Source organism: Benincasa hispida, chromosome 2, assembly GCF_027475165.1.
Source record: "Benincasa hispida cultivar pf3 chromosome 2, pf3_genome.v1.1, whole genome shotgun sequence".
Lineage (NCBI taxonomy): Eukaryota > Viridiplantae > Streptophyta > Magnoliopsida > Cucurbitales > Cucurbitaceae > Benincasa > Benincasa hispida.
This window is the reverse complement of record NC_143479.1, coordinates 54,560,592-54,580,825: the sequence shown is the minus strand read 5'-3', so window position 1 is coordinate 54,580,825 and position 20,234 is coordinate 54,560,592. Positions and strand designations below refer to the sequence as shown.

The 20,234-nt window shown below is 35.2% G+C and overlaps 2 protein-coding genes across 2 annotated transcripts; one reads left to right on the top strand and one right to left on the bottom strand.

The window, feature by feature from the left end:
• The first annotated feature begins 408 nt into the window (after positions 1-408).
• Positions 409-16,618, top strand: LOC120071373 (Tryptophan/tyrosine permease). The gene is made up of 14 exons (XM_039023619.2): positions 409-914; positions 1,014-1,054; positions 1,518-1,610; positions 7,121-7,195; positions 7,813-7,862; positions 8,994-9,083; positions 9,209-9,265; positions 9,959-10,028; positions 10,500-10,601; positions 10,673-10,725; positions 11,440-11,590; positions 11,681-11,765; positions 16,017-16,145; positions 16,248-16,618. Exons 1-14 carry the CDS (start codon positions 626-628, stop codon positions 16,427-16,429), a joined length of 1,467 nt encoding a protein of 488 aa, XP_038879547.1. The 5' UTR covers positions 409-625; the 3' UTR covers positions 16,430-16,618.
• Positions 16,619-17,262: 644 nt separating this feature from the next.
• Positions 17,263-19,697, bottom strand: LOC120071374 (cysteine proteinase inhibitor A-like). Its single transcript, XM_039023620.2, has 3 exons — positions 19,539-19,697; positions 18,517-18,728; positions 17,263-17,476 (listed from the first exon to the last, which is right to left on the bottom strand). Exons 1-2 carry the CDS (start codon positions 19,638-19,640, stop codon positions 18,525-18,527), a joined length of 306 nt encoding a protein of 101 aa, XP_038879548.1. The 5' UTR covers positions 19,641-19,697; the 3' UTR covers positions 17,263-17,476; positions 18,517-18,524.
• Between the last annotated feature and the right edge of the window lie 537 nt (positions 19,698-20,234).

Below are 20,234 nucleotides of genomic sequence, written 5' to 3'. Positions count from 1 at the left end.
TTCATGTTTTCAGACATGTGTTTGGTAGCAGATTTAAAAATTAAATTCCAATTTAAACAAAATTTTAAAATGTGATTGAAAATATATTTAGTTACTCACCAACTGCTAGATCTAATATAAACCATAATCATTACAAATTAATTTCTAAACTTGTTTTATGTTAAAGTTTTTATATAACTATTATTTTGTAATATCGTATAATATATTCTATATTTTAAATTTAACAAATATAATTAAGTTTATAACCTGAAATGGTATAGTAATATATTCTATATTTTAAATTTAACAAATATAATTAAGTTTATAACCGGAAATGGTATAATTGTGTTATTGTTTTCATTAGTTTTAATACAGCACATATTCGCTACACTCAATTAACCTAAAAACATAAAATACAGTTAAAAATATAAAATACAATGCCAAACACCCCTTGGGTCCCACGTTATCTGTTGGGTGGATCCTCTGAGTCCAACGTTCTTTGAAGCTCTTCAGTCCCGGCCATGGCTTCTCTTTCTCAATCGGTTTCCTTTTCAACATTCTCCCTCAACGGTCGCTCCTCTTCTTGTTGTTCGCCGGAGTTCAAAAATCGCCGGCCAGTCGGACGGAAGAGAAGATCCAATTTCAGATGTCAAATTCTTCCTATCTCCGACTTCCATTTCCTGCAATTCAATCGAAAAGAAGAAGCATCGTTTTGCCCCATCAGAATGTGACTTGCCTGTGGTCTACTATCAAGTCATTTCGGCAGCGTCCTCTCACGGTTCTTCGTCCTGTTTCCACCTGCTTCTCGCGGAGGCCGGTGGAATCTTTTGCGTCTGGACAAGAGAAGGAAATCGATAAGGTAGAGGCATCAGAAGAGTACGTGCTGGAGCGGCTGTTCTCCAACCTTAATCAAGTTACGTTCAAGCGAGAACCTGGTGATTTTCCGGTCCCTGCTGATTTTTTGATTGGCGTTTCCATTGGATGTTGAAAACTAATTCTTCAATTATGTTTGTCTTTGATTTCTGGCGCGGCAGGAAGTTTATCCAGCGCGATTTTCCTTGTGGCTGGGACTACTGTAAGCATCTCATCCTTTAATGTTCTTTCCATTTCCCTTCTTGTTTACGTCTCACATATTTCATTAGAATTAATAATCGTATTTTGACATAAAGCTAAATGAATTTAAAATTTCTTCTTAAAAACTGAGGGCTAAGGTTACAAAATGTTTTCATCAACTATAAACGACAAAAATATATGATGATAAGTTGTAAATGGACTAATGTTTATTACTTCCAATTATAAATTCTCTACATAACATTATTTATTTCTTTATAACTTTTATGTTCTAATGGAAACAATAACTTGAACATAGCTCAACTAGTTAAAGACATATGTCCTCAATCAAGAGATCAAAGGTTCAAATTCCCCAATCCCACTTGTTGAATGAAACCATATCATGGGCACTACTCTTAATAGTCCTATCCTGTACATTTCTATCGAGCATTTTTTGAAATTGTAAAAAGATATGTTGTTGTCTACAGATTGGTGCTGGGATCCTCGCCATTCCTGCAGTAACTCAAGAATCCGGATTTCTAGCCTCAGCTATTACGTGCATATGTTGTTGGGCCTACATGGTAAGACAATAGCAGTACCTTGTACATTTATTTATTTCCTTTTGTTATATTTACGGATGAAAAATAAGGTAGGGAAAAGAAAATAGCACACCAAGAATTTATGTGGAAAACCCTAATTAGGGAGAAAAACCACCACGGGATAAGAGAATTCTTATTAGAAAACTGATATAAAGAAATACAACAGACCAACAACATAAATAGAGAAAGGGAAATCCTAGGGTACAATGAAAAAGACAAAATTGTCCCTAGAGTGCAAAACCCTAATTTCAACACTCTCCTCAAGTTGGGGCGTAGATGTCAATAAGACCCAACTTGCTCACACATGCGTCAAACAACTGTCTGGGTAGTCCCTTTGTTAGGACATCTGCAATTTGTTGATTGGAAGGAATATAAGGAACACAAATGTTGCCACTATCAAGTCTTTTCTTGATAAAATGTCGGTCAACCACATGCTTTGTTCTGTCATGTTGAACAGGATTATTTGCTATGCTTATGGCTGCTTTATTATCACAGTAGAGTTTCATTGGACCGGTATGCTCTTGATCAAGGTCTTTCAAAACTTTTTCAAGCCAGATCTCTTCACAGATTCCCAGACTTATAGCTCTGTATTCGGCCTCGGCACTACTTCTGGCAACGACACCTTGCTTTTTGCTTCTCCATGTAACAAGGTTGCCTCACACAAAGGTACAATACCTTGATGTTGATTTTCTATCTACTACAGATCCTGCTCAATCAGCATCGGTGTAAGCTTCGATGCATCGTTTTTCAGTTTTCCTGAACATCAAGTCTTTCCCTGGAGAGGTTTTCAGATATCTCAAAATGTACTCTATTGCCCTCATGTGTTCTTTGTATGGAGACTGCATGAATTGACTTACCATACTCACTGCATAAGAGATGCTGGGTCTAGTATGAGAGAGATATATTAATTTCCCAACAAGTCGCTGATATCTTTCTTTGCTCACTGAAACACTTTCACTCATATTACTTAACTTTGTATTTGCTTCTATAGGGGTATCGATTGGTTTGCACCCCGTCATACCTGTTTCCTTAAGCAAGTCCAGAGTATACTTTTGTTGGGAAATTGAAATTCCTTCTCTTGATCGAGCTACTTCCATTCCAAGGAAGTATCTTAGTTTTCCAAGGTCCTTGAGTTCGAATTCCTCAGACATCTTTGCCTTCAATCGGTAATCTCTGAGATATCATCGCCTGAAATAACAATGTCATCAACATAGACAATCAAAACTGCAATTTTCCCGGATTCAGACCTTTTAGTAAACAGAGTATGATCAGAATGACCCTGTTTATATCCTTGCGACTTTACAAACATAGTAAATCTGCCAAACCAAGCCCTTGGTGACTGATTTAGCCCATATAAAGACTTTCTCAATCTGCAAACTCGGTGATTAAACCGTTTCTCAAATCCTGGGAGAGGACTCATATAGACTTCTTCCTCCAGTTCTCCATTGAGAAAGACATTCTTTACATCAAGCTGGTGAAGGGGCCAATCCTTATTAACTGCAACAAAAAGGAGGACCCGAACTGTGTTTAGCTTTGCAACTGGCGAAAAGGTCTCGGAATAATCAACCCCAAAATCTGAGTAAACCCCCTGGCAACTAATCTGGCTTTGTATCTGTCAACAGTTCCATTGGGCCTATACTTTATTGTGAACACCCATTTACATCCGACTGCTTTATGACCATTTGGAAGATTGACTTAATCCCACGTATGATTTTTCTCGAGAGCTCTCATTTATTTCGTAACTGCGGCTTTCCATTCAGGACTTTCCAACGCTGTGTGTATACTGTTTGGTATCACCATTGTGTCTAGGTTTGTAGTGAGGGCCTTGAACTCAGGAGATAAATTACTATAGGACAAATAACTCTGCAACGGATATTTAGTACATGATCTCATACCTTTCCTTAGGGCAATCGGAAGATCAAGGGATTCATCTCTATCTTAACTTTCTTTTGACATACTGCATTCTCCCTCCGGTTCTGTTATTTTCCCACTCTCAACATTTTTTTCAGCGGGAATGAGAGATGCTTCTTTTCCAGGTTCTACCATGTCCTCAAGAGTCACACAATCATCTGTCTCTGCACCATCATCGACCTCAATCACATCTTTGCTGTCATTATCTTCCCTGCTTTTGCTTTCAACATTTTCAACACAAGCATCAGTTTTATCACATTTATTATCATGATCAGGGATAAGACTACTAGTACTTGGAATTGATCTCTATTCAGACTCATGAACTAGAGCCGGAGAGATAACAGGCGGCGTTATTTCCTTTCTGAGATTCTTTCTATAGTATGTGATCCAAGGGACTTATTTGGTTGGGAGGATTGGTGCGTTGGTAATGATACTGACATCAAGGATGGGTTCAGGTTCAGGTAAGGCAGAAAGGCTGGGACCCCAATTGGTTTCTTCAATGGAATGCTCCCCTGAAGAGAACCATTGGGAAAGAATGGATGATCTTCAAAGAATGTCACATCCATAGAGACAAAGTATTTTTTGGAAGGAGGGTGATAACACTTATACCCATGCTGATGTAGAGGGTACCCTACAAAAACGCATTTTTGTGCCCGAGGGGTAAACTTGGTACGGTTAGGTCCGTGTGTATGGACGAACACCACACAGCCAACGACACGAAGGGATACATCAGAAAGAAGTCTGGAATTTGGGTAAGACTCTTTGAAGAAGTCTAAGGGGGTTTGGAATTTTAGGACCCGGGATGGTATGCGGTTTATTAGATGGGCTGCTGTCAGGATAGCATCACCCCACAAATAAGAGGGAAGAGAAGTTGACAACATAAGAGAGCGGGTAACTTCAACGAGGTGACGGTTTTTTCGTTTGGCCACTCTATTTTGTTGAGGAGTGTACGCACAAGAACTCTGATGGACAACACCTTTGGAGACAAGGAATTTGCGTAAGGCGTTACTAAGGTATTCTCGACCATTATCATTCCTGAGAATAGCGATTTTAGTGTTGAACTGGGTTTTTATAGAATTGTAAAATTGTTGGAAAACTGAAGTGACTTTTGATTTATCTGTTAGAAGGAAAACCCAGGTTAGTCGAGTATAATCGTCAATAAAGGTTACAAACCAACGCTTCCCATTTATGGTAGTGACTGGTGAAGGACCCCAAACATTGCTATGGAACAGAGTAAACAGTTTAGAGGGCTTATAGGGCTGAGAAGAGAAAGAAACACGAGGCTGTTTGGTCTGGACACACATCACATTTCAATTTAGAAATATTAATGTTGCGAAAAAGACGAGGAAACAAATAATTCATACACTGGAAATTAGGATGGCCAAGGCGATAATGCCATAACATATAATCAGTTTCAGAAATAGAAATAGAAAAATGGGAAGAAAACAAACTAGTCCTATCACATATTCTAAAGGAAGCTTCTTCAGTGAGGAAATAGAGTCCCCTGTCATGCCGGGCAGTACCAATCGTCATCTCCGAGTTTAGATCCTGAAGAACAACATCATCAGGTGAGAAGATAACACGACACTTCAAATCTCTTGTAAGTTTACTAACAGATAACAGATTGTAAGACACTTTTGGCACATGCAACACATTTTGGAGTATTAAGCCGGCAAAGGGTGACACCCGTCCTTTTCCAGCAACGGGGGCAAAGGACCCATCTGCAATTCTGATTCTTTCATTTCCAGCACCAGACTGATAAGATAAAAATTGATCAGAAGAGCCAGTTAAATGATCTGTAGCTCCTGAGTCTAATATCCACGGTTTATTACCAGTTATACTCACAAGGCCAAAGGAGTGAAAAGTACCTGTATGGGCAATTACACTTACACCCACTGTAGTAGTAGTTCCAGAACAAAAATTTGAGGGGTCACAAGGCCAAAGGAGTGAAAAGTACCTGTATGGGCGATTGCACTTACACCCACTGTAGTAGTAGTTCCAGAACATAAATTTGAGGGGTAAGTAGGGAACGAAGTTACCGAGTTTTCAGGGTATGGATTTAGATTTGGTTGGATCATGGATGTCGATCCCAGGGCTTCCCCAATAGCAGCAAGCTATTGCTGAAACATCTCGTTCTATCATTTAATCTGCAATTGTAACTTGATCTTGGATTATATTTTCTTGGTCCTGGTGGTATGATGAAGACTCACCCCTTCCAAACTCATCCATGATCGGCGAAAACTGCCCCATTCGGTTGCTCATACCCAGCTGGAAAATACCCATACTTCTTCCATCTGTCCTTTGGTGCGGCAGAGATTGAGATGAGGCATCGATTTGAGAGGAGAAGGTCGGCGGCAACCCTAACGGATGGGAACTGGATTGATCGGCGCTGGGCATCACGGATCTAGACCAATCGGCGTTAGGTATAGTAGATCGGGGCTCGGGCATCATGGATCTAGACTAATCGGTGCTGGCCGCTGGGTATAGCAGATCGGGGCTCCAAGGCATCGGTCGGCAGCGTCTGAGATCGGCCGGACAAGTTTCGAGTGGTCGGTCTCTGGTCACCCTTGTCTGCGCGCGTCCGAACTGGATGGCCATCTTCATCTGCGTGCGGCTGGATTGGATGGGTAGTGGTTGGATCGCTGGTCGCCGGTTGTTGGGTCTGGCGGTGGGTTGTTGGGTCTGCGAAGGAGATAGCTGGCGGTGGATAGGGTGGTGACAGCTGGTCTTCACGAAAGTGGGGAAGAAGGGTTTAGAAGTACCTGACAATGGCTTTTTGGATAATACTGGTTATATCTTGGTTATTGGTTTGAGATTCTCTTGTTGGATTTTCCTCAATGGTGGCCAGGGTTTTGTCTCCATGCTCGGATACCATGATGAAAAATAAAGTAGGGAAAAGAAAATAACACACCAAGAATTTACGTGGAAAACCCTAATTAGAGAGAAAAATCACGGGATAAGGGGATTCTTATTAGAAAACTGATACAAAGAAATACAACAGACCAATAGCTTAAATAGAGAACAGGGAAACCCTAGGGTACAATGAAAAAGACAAAATTGCCCCTAGAGTGCAAAACCCTAATTTCAACATTTATCTATTTTTTATTATTACATTAGAGTTCAAATTTGCAATAGAATGCAGTCAGAATGTGGTTGTGCGGTTATATCATTTCTTTCTATCTTGAATAATATTGTATGTCTAATTATTACATTAAATGTAGTTTAATATATACATTTTTATAAGTATATATCATTTTTGTATAAGAAGGAAGTTTAAAGTCAATGAGTTATGCATTTATATGTTTTGTTCGCAAAATTTCTTATTTTTGTTATGTATGTGTCTATTTAGTATACTTAACAAGTGTTCGATGCAAATATTAAACCTACTTTGACTTGTTGAGGTTTCTTTCAAATTTCGTTTGTGTGTTACTCAAATTTTTCCTGAGTGGCTGTCGTCCAATTATCAAATGCAGTTTCACTAATTTGTTCTGGATGGGCACCTTTAATCCTTTTTTTTTATTATTTTATTATTTTTATTTTTATTTTTTATAGTTAGTTAGTTACAAAACTAAACCATGCAGGTTGTGACAGGACTGCTAATTGCTGAAGTGAATGTGAATACCATGTGTGAACTGGGTTCTGGTGGCGTGTCTCTGGTAAACTCTTTTTTGTTTCTAAAATTCTAGGGTGAAATGAAAATGTTAGTTTTTGCAAGGATAGATACATATTCTGGATGCTTGTCGTTCAACTTGAGCATTGTGAAAAAAACATATATATCATAATCAAAAAGTTATGAGATTTATTCCCATGTTGTGAGATTGAATCATTAATCATAGTTCTGATTGGAAATCATCTTCAATTATAAAGTAGTTATACAACTTCTAGAAAATGGAAAAAAGGAAAATATCGCAAGCAAACCTACAGAAAAATGAGCATGCTAAAGTTTCTTGCATTAAGAAAAGTAAGTTCTGGAACTGTGATGTAGAAGTTATTTTGAATTTTGAATAATTTTCCTTTCAATTTCTATACTGGAATGAAGAGAGAAGCGGCACATTAAAGTTTAACGCATGAACTATAAAAGAAGAAACTGGTTGGAATGCATTCCATTAATTGATATAGTAAGTTACTTTTGTGAATGCATTCCATTCTCCAGTTTTCCAAGTTCATTCTTTATGCTTGTTCATCAATTTGTTGCCGACCATTAATTTCATATTTTCCGATTGCAGCATATTTAGCATGTGATAAGCCTAGAGTTTGAGTTGTAATGTTTCAGGTATCGATGGCCATGAGAACTCTTGGGACAGTTGGAGTTCAAGTTTCTTGGTAGGCTGTTCTCCCCCCCGTCTCTCTCTCTCCTCCAAAATAGAAATTTCAATTTTACTATCAGTATCAACTTGATGCCTTACATGATGATGATGGATGTATTATTGTTCAATTTGAAATTTGTATTGGGCACGTGAATGTTTCTTTATCTCTTTTACCATAAAAATAACAAGCAAATAATACTAAAAGAGTTATTCATCATTTTATTATATATTGCTTATGGTTGGATAAAAGGTGTGCTGGCATTAGACTTATGACAAGGCAGTAACACCAAACTCTTAGGCGGTATTGAAGAAAAATAAATAATTTAGGCTCTGTTTGGTAACCATTTTACTTTTGGTTTTTGGTTTTTGAAAATTGTGATTATTTTCACACAATTTCTCACTCATGATTGTCATATTTCCTATGTAAGCATTTGAGTTCTTAGCCAATTTCCAAAAACAAAAACAAGTTTTCTGAAAACTACTTTTTTTAGTTTTTAAATTTTGGTTTTGATTTTGGAAACACTCCAAAGATGTAGACAACAAACCATAGAAACCAATAGATTACTTGTTTATAGCCTTTATCATCAAAAATCAAAAACAAAAAACTAAGGCCCTATTTGGTAACCATTTTATTTTTTATTTTTGTTTTTCTAAAATTAAGCATATGGACACTACTCCCATCTCCAAATTTCTTCATTTGTTGGTTTAAAAAATTAAGCCAAATTGTGAGAACTAAACAAAGTAGCTTTCAAAAAGTTGTTTTTGTTTTTGGAATTTGGCTATGAATTCAACCATTGTACTTAAGAAAGACGCATATTATTATAAGAAATATAGATGAAATAGGCTTAATTTTCAAAAATGAAAACAAAAAACCGAATGGTTACCAAACGGAATCTTAAGTAGACTAATTATGGTAGACAGAGTCACATTTCTTGTGAGTTATACTTGTGTCATTGAGAGTCCCATTATATGATATTCAATGGAAAGGATCAGGATTAAAAAAAATTTAAGCATGTGGCTGCTTGTGGAATGATGTGATAAACCATTTGTCACTGTACTTCTCAATCCTTTTATCCAATAGGGGGTCTACTGCATTTTCTCCAGTGTACGTCTGTCAATTCTGACAATAATATTTTGTAACTTGCAGTTGGTCATACATCCTTATTCACTACGCGCTTCTGGTTGCTTATGTGGCTCGTTCTTCAGACATCTTGACCAATTTTCTCGGCATTCCCTTGTATGAACAAGGAGTCCAACCTTCATAGATCCCTAGTATTAGAACTTACATATCTTTCCAATCTATGCAATCATACAAAAAAAATGTTTTTTTTTTTGGGTGTTGATGCAGCATTGTAATTGCAGATGGGAGAGTGCAACATTGTTCTCTTTGATATTTGGAGGTGTATGCTACTTTGGAAGGTTTGTACTTCGTTCTCTAACTGTACTTGAATCATTTTATCTAAAAAGATTGAGGTTTTCCTTTGGGTGACTTTGTTTTTGGCCTTAATACTAATGACAAGGTGCAAACTATTCATCTGGCTATTATCTTCTTCCTAATTGGTGCTTCTTCTGTAAAAAATACACTGAAGATATCACTTGTTTCTCTTGAACTGTCCTTTTCCCGCTTATCTTTGGTGGAAACATGTTCAGACCTTTGGAAGATAATACAAACCTCACTTTGTTCTTCCTTATGGTTTTCATTTCGAGAAAGAAAGTTACGGGCCTACGGCATTAGAGGATGATTGTGATAGTGCTGGAGAGATTTCAAACTTTGTTAAATTTGCTTCCTCCCTTGTTCTTAGGAGTTTTGTAATTATCTCCCTTCTTTAATCATTCTCACTTAGAGCAAGCTTTTTGTATATCTCGTACTACTCAAAATATCTTGTTATCTGGTTCATTGCCCAATAAACTTTGTATGTGTATCTTTTTTTTTTTTTTTTCCTTGGGAGAAGAAAGAAAGAAAAACACTCTACACTTGTATCTATTTCAAGGAATCTATTCCGAATACTGATTTAGGTTCATATTCATATATATGTGCATTTACATATACAAATACATATAATTGCAGCCAACTTTGCTGGGATTTGACTGCAAAGATGTCTTTAATTGCAGCCAACGCTTTATTGGTGCCATCAACGGAGCCCTAGTACTTGGTATCATCGTTTCCTTTGCAGGTCTTGTGGTAATATGTTCACTTCACTTCAGGAATTACACATACTTCAAGTTAATTATTAGGTAGCAACTAGCAAGTGACCTCATGTTGTATTTGGGACCGATGCACGAGTTGATGTAGTAGCTAACCATATTTTCTTGAATGTTACCGATAATGTTGAGGTCTGAGAGCATAGTTTACTCAAAATATCCCCTCAAGCAGATAAACTTCATTTGACGTTTATTGTTTGAACATTTTGAAATGAAGCTTAGTTTTCTAGCCGAACATATAAACGCACTATTAACTTGGAAGAGCATTGAATTTTACTCCTTTGCTTGTTTTACATAGGTCCGTTTCTCTCAATATTTTACTAGTTTACTAGTGCTGGGGCTAATTATGAGTCTACTGTTGCAGTCAATCAAATATCTCTATTTGATGTTATGGATATTGAAATGCTTTTTTGTCGATTTTTCATGCACAAATATCAAATTTCGTTATTAGGCAGTCGCAAGTGGAGGTCTGCACTGGGATGCTCTTGTTAAAGCTAATTTCGAAGCTGTTCCTATGAGTATACCTATAATTGCCCTTTCATTTGTTTACCAGGTAAATTCCCACGCTACTATATTTCAAAATTGTTATGTGAATTATATTACATGATGTGATTCATTTCCCAGAATGTGGTGCCAGTACTCTGTACGAATCTAGAAGGAAACCTGACAAAAGTAAGGTGACAAACATTTCCTTTTCCATGTTTGACAACTTTTGGAAATTGAATATATAAAGTATAAATTATGAAACCACCTCTTTTTTTGACATGCCTAGAAGAAAAGATTCAAAAGAATTTGTAATTCCATTTGTTCTTTGTTTGGTTCACTGCATTTTATTATCAATTTTAGGTTTAAATACTACTTTGGTCCATGTACTTTTGGCTTTCATTTATTTTGGTCTCTACATTTTTAACTTTGGTTCATTTTGGTCCTTCAAAATGTTCATTTTAGTCCTAACTTTGGTTCATTTGGTCCTTGAACTCTAAAAAAGTGACCATTTTGATTCCTTAAAAATGAAGTAAAAATGAAAATGAAGTTATCGAAATGGTCATTTTTTGAAAATATAGGGACCAAAATAAATATTTTAAAAATATAGGGGACCAAAATGGACCAAAATTGAAAGTACAGGGACCCAAATGAATATTTTGAAAGTATAGAGACCAAAATGAACTAAAACCAAAAGTTCACGGACCAAAAGAGTATTTAAACCTTAATTTTACAGTATCATTCTAAAACTACTTACATAAGTTGCTTATTCTGCACATGCTTCACACAATCTCCAGAAAAATGGCTGAAGTTCCCCTTGTTGATTGTTTCACCATGTCGTATGCTCACTTAAGTTCAATCGAAAACAATTGCTAGTTGTCTATATCGTTGTCTGGACAATATTTCAGGACTTCCATCGTCCTTGGGACTGCAATACCTTTGGTTCTATTTCTTGTCTGGAATGGTGTCATTCTGGGGACTATTTCAAATCTTGAAATGGGATCAGATAAGATATTAGACCCTTTACAGCAATTAAGATCAACAAATGGAGCTGTAGGAGTAAGTTCCTGGACTGCTTAGTTTATTTACTCCGTCGCATTTCCATCGGACGACTTACTTAAAGCAACTATAACCTATATTTCTATGCAGCCTATAGTAGAAGTATTCTCTCTTTTGGCGATTGCAACTTCCTACATTGGATTTGTTTTAGGATTGTCCGATTTTCTTGCTGACTGTAAGTGACTTCTCTCATCAATTTTCTAGAATAAGAACTTTATTTGTTTTATTGCGAGTTGAATTGTGTTTTATATGACAAAAAAATATCTAGTGCCACCATAATACCTACTCCTCTTATTTATTATTTGACACGTCATTAAATGATTTATTAATTTATTTCATGAACTCCTCATAATTTTTTAATACTACTCTTGTAGCAAGCAATGAATGAAGGTAGTATGGAAAATTTTGACCAAAATTTCCCATACTGTGATACTAGAATTTTTCTCCTATATAGGTAAATCTATACAGAAATAGAAAGGATCCTTTTGTTGGAACTGAAGGGTCAAAATGTCAGGCCTAATGATTATAGTCACTTGAAAAATATCAATAAGATAACAAAGAATACAAAGAAAACCAATATATGTAGGAAAAACAAACATTGAAAACTCATCAACGTTGAAGGAAAAATAACAGGACAATCCTTGAAAACCTTCCACTATTAACTAATAGGATTACAACAGATTCTAGAAGAAAAACGACGATAATGATGATAATAATTAATTACGAAAGAGAGAAAAGGAGAAAACACCTCAATTTTTAAAAGTTAAGAATGATCTATTCTCCCCAACATAGCAAAAAAATGAGTGGTTTGTCAACCACAGTGGCTTTTCATTGCTTGCTGAAAATATATTCCTTCTCTCAAGATCTTTTGAGTAGCATCTTTTGTGTCTTTTTCTATGAAAACTCTCTTGTTCCGCATTTCTTTTTTTGAAAAATTGAAACAAGACTTTTTATTGAAATAATGAACGAGTCTAGTGTTCAAAGTACATGGGAGGAAACAAGATAAAAACTTCAAACTTGCCAATACAATAGAACCAAACTACAAAATAGAGACTAAAGCTCTGAAGAATAATTAAAAACAATCCAGTTGAATAAATATCTCAAGATGGATATTAGCAAAGTGCTTAGATAGAGAACAACGTGATAAGCTTTAACTCGAGCAAACTCAAAACGATTAGAATAAGGAAGTGGCTTTGTCTTGAAATATACACTGAATTCTCCCAAATCAAATTTATGAAAAAAAGAGCTTCCACCGCAATAGCCTGAATTTTAATGAGGGGTCCATTAAATATTAAATGACTAAGCTCCAATCCAATGAAGAAACAAGCTTCCTCCAACAAACCGACGAATAACAACATCCAGAGAAAATATGAAAATCTTCAAAAACCATCAAAACAAAGAAGACAAACTGAGGGCAGTAATGAATGACTTAGAAACTTCCTTCGATGATTTTTGGGCAAATGATCACTGCAAAAAACTCAACCCAAATAATTCGATAAATCTTTTTGGAAAGCACAAAAATTCCACACAGCTTTAAAAGCTAAAACTCCATAGGAAGAGTCGAGAGATGCCACCTGATGCCTAAACGAGTTACTCGAAAAAAGAACCTGAGAACTCCAATCTCCAACTCCACTCTGCTAACGAAGCTATGATTTGCTTAATAAAACCCCAAGATCAACACCCCAAACGGATAAAAAAAATGATTGTTTTTCTTTTCATTTTTTTAAAACGGAAATAACACTTTCCATTGATGAAATGAAAAGAGACTAATGCTTGAATTACAGTGCAGTATAACTAATAAAAGAGACAAATATCCAATAAGACTAGGAATTAATAGGTGCACCTGGAAATCTCAACTAGGTTGACACACCCATAGCACTCTCATCACATCCCAAAAGAGAAATCTACTAAAACCGACAAATCTTCCACCTCGATTCTTCCACAAAAGGATCAATTCAATTAATTTGGTTTAAGTGAATCTTCAACCTCGAGATGAATTAAAAGCTTCCTTTCAACCCAAAGAGATGACAAACCACCAGAAATGCCATTAGCTTCCACAAAAGGACCAAAACGATATCTTTAGAAATCCACAAAGAAGACAAAAACTTCTCTTTTAGTCTCCTTGTTCCACATTCTAATTTTCTTGCACCTTTTTCCATTTTCTAGATTCAACTTTCTTGTGTCCCATCTTCTTGCAATAATAACATTGAATTTCTCTCCTGGTTTCCCTTGGCGATTCGCCACAATCACCATTCCCCTTTCGACTCCAACCTCGATTTTTCGTGGCCAAAGCATCGACTATATAGCTAAAGAACCCAATGCCATCCTCATTAATTCTTCATTTAACAAACTACTCCTGATCTTATCTATACTCAACTTCTCGCTAGAATTGTTATTACTTAACGATTCTACTAGCCTTACCCAATCATCTGGCAAAGAACTAAGAAGTAGCAAAGCTTGCAACTCATCATCTAAAACTATCTCCAATGATGATAGCTGATTCATTATGCTTTGTATCTCACTCAAATGACTGGAAATTGAAGTACCCTCATATTTCAGGTTGATAAGCATTTTTTACCAAGAAAAGGTTGTTCTCATTCGTGTTTCTCTTGAACAATTCTTCTAATTTCTTCCATAACGAATATGCCGACATCTCATCTGAGATGTACCGGTACAAACTGTCATCTACCCTTAAACGAATATACGCAACTGCTCGTCTATTCAATAAGTCCCAATCTTCTTTACTCATGTGTTCTGGTTTGTTTGACTCACCATCAATAGGAGCATGTAGGTCGTTACAGTAAAGATCTTCCATTCTTGTTTTCCATATCTGCCAATTTGATGAGCCATCCAAACTTACCATCCAACTTGAGTCCAATTCCATGGCTAATCCAAGTAGATATGATATAACCAACTTATTGATTTGACTGTGTGATTCCACCAACAATGGTTGATACCAATTATTGGAGTTGAGAAGTCATTTTCTGAGTTGATTGAGGAGAAATATAGCTTTCTTTTCTCTTTCCTGGCGATTTTTTGTTCCTCCTCTTAGAATGATGACAGACACAGAAGATCAGAACATTGAGGCTGAAGAAGAACCAAGAACAACTCGTAAATTGCGTTATCAAATCAAGAATCAGCCAGATTGAAATTTTGAAATAAAATATATATATATAACCCTAGTGGGAACCTTTTAAATAAAATATATATATAACCCTAATGGGCCTTTAAGAAGCCTTGTGTAGGTTATTACACTAGGGGTCTGTTTGGTGCCCCGTACTCGGATGAGATTGTAATGTAATATAATAAAAAATTCAGGTTTGAATTGAGTGTTTTGAGTCCTATTTGTAATACAAAACTTATTCCGTTCCAATAATTTTCAATTTAACCGTATTCATGCTTCACAATCTCATTTTCGTTCTGTCTTCAATTATTCACGCTTTCCAACACTCCTTTAATTTCTAGTAATTCTAATTACATTCCAGCTCCCCAAACACATTCTAGAAGGACAACTCAACGCCTTCCACATATTTTTGTTTTATGTCACTATTAGTATTTAACTAAAAAGGTTTAGAAAATACTTTTCGTCCTAAATTTTCATGAAAATAACAATTTAGTACATGAATTTTGATTTGTGACGATTTAATTCAAGTACTTTCAATTTTACTACAATTTAATCTTTGAACAATAATTTAGTCTTTGTACTTTCAAATTTGTTAACAATTTAGTCCTTAACATAAAAATATTTCATCATAATTAGATGTCAATTTTTTTAGCATTTATCATGTATATATAATTTTGATGAGGTTTTATAAAAATACTATTTAATTAATTTATCAATTTATTTATATAAGAAATCTTATTAAATCTCAACATTATTTTCTATGATAATGACAAACTCGTTATAAATTTTGAAGTGTAAGGATTAAATTGTTACATAGTTAAGTTCAAGAGCATTGTTACAAAATTGAAAGTACATTGATTACAAATCAAAATTTATGGACTAAATTGTTACTTCAATGAAAATTTAGGGACTAGAAGTGATTTTTAACTTAACTAAAACTTTTTTTCTTTCCACTTTAGTTAAAGTAATTAATGCTTTTCTCGACTTTTTTGTATATTTTTATTACAACGAATGGAGGTATGAAGATTTAAACCTCCAACCTTGAAGGAAGGAATTGGCGACATGTTTCTTTGGAAGAATTTGATTTACTGTATTAGATGGTGGTAAAATATGGAGATTCGAATTTGTGATCTCAAGAAGAGTACATGTCAATTAAGATAATTTAAAATTTGACTTCCCACTGTAAATTCCTTGTACATGAATAGAGGTTTTTGTGATATCTAATATATTCCCACTGTAAATTCCTTGTACATGAATAGAGGTTTTTGTGATATCTAATATATACCTTCTCTGGGCAACCAGTGCTAAAACTACCAAGTGGAGAGAGCAAACCTTTGCCATTCCTTTTGACATTAGTTCCACCACTTATCCTATCATTGCTTGACCCAGAAATATTTTTCAAATCATTGGACTTGGCTGGCACATATGGAGGTAAATATTGACAATCTCTATATCTAATTGGCCTTCTCATCATTTTGTTTTCCAACTTTGACATGAAGATACCAAACTAATTCTTTGCCATTCCTGTTCTAGTGTTGCTGCTGTTTGGAATTATTCCAGCTGCAATGTCATGGTCAGACCGGTATTCTAAACCGTCCCCATCGGTGAAACTACCGGAGGTGGTTCCTGGAGGAAGGTTCACTCTTGCGCTCGTGATCGGAGGTGCTGGATGGGTAATTTTATCAGAACTGTTGGATAACTTGGGGCATCTATGAACTTGAGGATTATTCATCTCCTTACAAATCTACCTTCAACTTCACAATTCATAGGCCTCCACAACATTAAATATAATTGTTTATCTAAACAAGTTGTTCATATTTCATGAATATATTTGTAATAAAAACTTCCTTCGCATTTCTGTTCAAATAATAATAATGATAATAAAGAAAATCATTCATTATTAATTCATAAGAATCTCTTTTATTCCACCGTTGCTTTTTTTTTTTTATATACAATATTTCAATTTCAAAAGTTCAAAGGGCAGTTGGAACTTAAAGGTGATTTCAACTGCTTATGTATATTATATATGTAATGAAGAAAACGTAAGAATGTGAAAGTGTATTATTGGAAACCATGGCTATTCTTGCATTAAATAATAACATTTTTTTAAAAAAATGTCCCACCTACTCTTTTTGACTTTTGCCAAACGTGTTTTTTCAAACGGAAGAAAGTAGTAATAAATCTAATTATCAAGTGTGCATTGTTCTAATATGGATGAGTATTTGAGTCTACCTTGATTAATCTTTTCGAATATTTTTGTTTATTAAGACTTCATTTATAAAAGATAATGATTATAAGCTTAATATTTAGAAACCAAAAAGCTACACAAATCTAAAATTTATACCTTGCCTCAACAAATAATAGTCTTTATGAGGCATTTTACAAAAGTTTGACAAAGAAGTTAATTCAACTATGCTAATTTGCTAATATTGGCCTATGTCAATGATAGGCCATCAACTATCATTTCAAATTTCTATGGTTCAATCTCTCATTTCCATTATGGAAAGGGAATTCAACTTAGAAAGTTTAGAGAGGAGAGAGAGAGAAATTTTTGCTTTTTAGTAGTTAAGGTCTATGCATATGATATTTCTTCCTGAAAATACATATATTATGCAATTGCCACATAATTCACAACTATTGATATTTGATAATAAATATCCATACAATCATCCATAGCTTACAGAATTTATTAAATCAAAGACGCTATAAAGCAAATGATCTTGTTCCCTTCGTATTCCACGCATCATCATGATTTAAGGACCCTAAATTTCAGAAACACATAAGATTTGGAGGGGTCACATAAATCCAAGTAATTGTCCAAAAATTATAAGTAACTAAATATGGTGCATGCAGAGCAAATGATTTAAAACAGATCCCCTCTACTTATTAAGCGAACTAATAATAAACTGTAAAAGTGGTAAATCATCCATAACTATACTTCTATAATTATTTTTCTAGTACAACAAATAGAAGTACGAGGATTTGAACCTCAATTTCGAAGAAAAGAATATACACTAATTATCGTTGACTTTGTTAATACAACATTTGTTATCATATTCCTACTGCTCGTGAGTATCCTACTTAAATGTCTATAAATTTATGAAATTCTAGTCAGATGTACCCAAACAATGTAAATAACATTAAGTTGGTACAAAATTCCTTCCTCTCATAGGACTAAATCGTTAAATGTGATGAAAGGAATAAAAAAAAAAAAAAAAAGAAGAGGTGCTTGTGCGGGAGGACCTAGAACCAAGACCAATCATGATGGTAGACTGCTTAATAAGAAAAGAGCACTCCTGAACCATTTGAACTGTCCAAAATAGCAGCAAAGTCTCAAAAGTCTAATAACCTTTACAAGATTTCAAACAGACTATATACTTAACCAAGGAATTAATTCTAAAATCCGATTAAATTGCACCGACTCTTTGTTTGGTTACTCTCTTTTTTAGTTTACTTGATGGAAGGTGGAGATTTGACTCTTCGATGCTAAGCAAAAGAAGTGGCGCCTTACTTATTGAGCAGGGTTGTGTTTAGCTACTTTAGAGGGCGTTTGGAGCAAAGACTATCATAAGACTATAATAACCACCTCTTAATACAATAAATACGATTTCAAAACCCCCAACAATTAGCTACAGTAAACACTATTCTAATAACACGAGACTAAAAACGAAATCATCATGGATTTAAATTGAGAAGATAAAAGGAGAGAATTCTATCTACAATAAAATATAGTACTAGATGCCTAAGATTTAGATTTTGGAGTATCATGATAATGCAGAAATTAAGAAAACGGTTTGGTTACCTAGCAAACTAAGCAGAGGAGCCCACAGATCCATCACCAACAAGCTTGAACTCTTGAAGCTGCTTAAAATTCTCCCACTGCTTCACCCAAATCTTGGCTTCATAAACCTTCTTCTGACCTCCCTCACTTGCCTCAAGGGTTATGTGATAAAGTGTGCCAGAAACCACCTGCTCCTTCACCTTCACAACCTTGCTGAATTCCAGAAGCGCATTCTGCACACAAAATGTTTTCAATCAGAACTTCTTGATTACTCGGTATTCGCAGAAAAACTATTCGATAAGACTGTCACACCGTCGCTGACTCATAATAACGGTTGAATATGAATTCTAACTTTCTTGTTTTCCCTAATAACCCCTGGACAAGATTACAAATTCAAAATGCCTTTGACAGTTTTTCTATCCTATATCCATCGGTACAGAACTATTTTTTTTTCCAATCTGTGAGTGTCCAGATCAGTTTACATATATCTGGACTAATCTCACGTGACAATCTATCTTATCTTACAATATTTGAGCATCAAGTAACCCGTATAATATTAAATGTAGATGGGCACCATGGATTGAACTTATTACCTCTTGACCTTTATCCTAAGTTGTTTATTTACCACTAGATCAACCCATGATGATTCTAAAACTACAATGGTGTCGATACCCCAGTTCCGAGTACCTATCCATCCCCAACTTAAAGATTGGATCTAGAACTAGAAGACACCAAAAATTTATTTCTTATTGAGCCCACACAATTTATACAAAAAAGAATTTTCATGGGAGACTAAAATTACAAAACATAAATCCCCATCCCTACCCAACCAACCATTCTTCCTGTTCGTTTGTAAAGTAATACAGAAAACTTCCTTCACGATTGAAGAAAATGATCATCCACGATCAACACGAATATATACAAAAGAACGCAAAAACGAAGGTAGATAAACGCAGAAATCACACAAAATCCACAAGATTAGGGATAAAAAACACAACCCAATTCAAAAATTGCGAAAAGGTATAGGAAAAGTAAAGCCAAACCTCTTTCTTGTTGTGTTCGTCAACAGCAAAACGAGCAAGATCATCAATCTCGATGCTGTTCTCGTTTCCAGGAACTTCCTTGATACCTCCAACAGTCGCCATTACAATCTCTTCAGTTCAGTAAACAGAGAGAGAGCTTGATTGATCGATGAATCGATGGATTGATTGATCTGCCTCTTCCTTCGAATTCCATCACTTCCATTTTATAGATTTTAAGAAGCGAGGAGCATTGATTGGTCTGCCGAATCGTCATGGGCGATCTCCGTTAATGATGGAGCGTGAAGAACACGCTCGCGCCTTTATCTTTGCAGTTTGCAATATACAATTGGTTTCTTCCTCTTTATTTTCTTTAATAAACACATTAAAGAAAAAAGAAAAAGAAAAAGAATAGGTTGGCCCAAGATTTGAGATAAGAATTACAAACATAGCAAAAATTTATTTGTAATACGCTCCGTATTGTCTACACGGATAAGTTTCTACTCATTAGTATACTTCGAAAACAAAATCTAAATTTTTTTTATATCTGCAAGTTCTTTTAAATTGTATTATATCTGTAAATATTTTGAATATAATTACTATATTTGTAATTGTCCCTAAATATTTTGAATTTGTACGTACTTGTTACTAAGGCATGCACTTTTTTTCTAATTTACATAACTTCTAGTTGTATTATAGTGGGTTCTTGAATAATTTTTT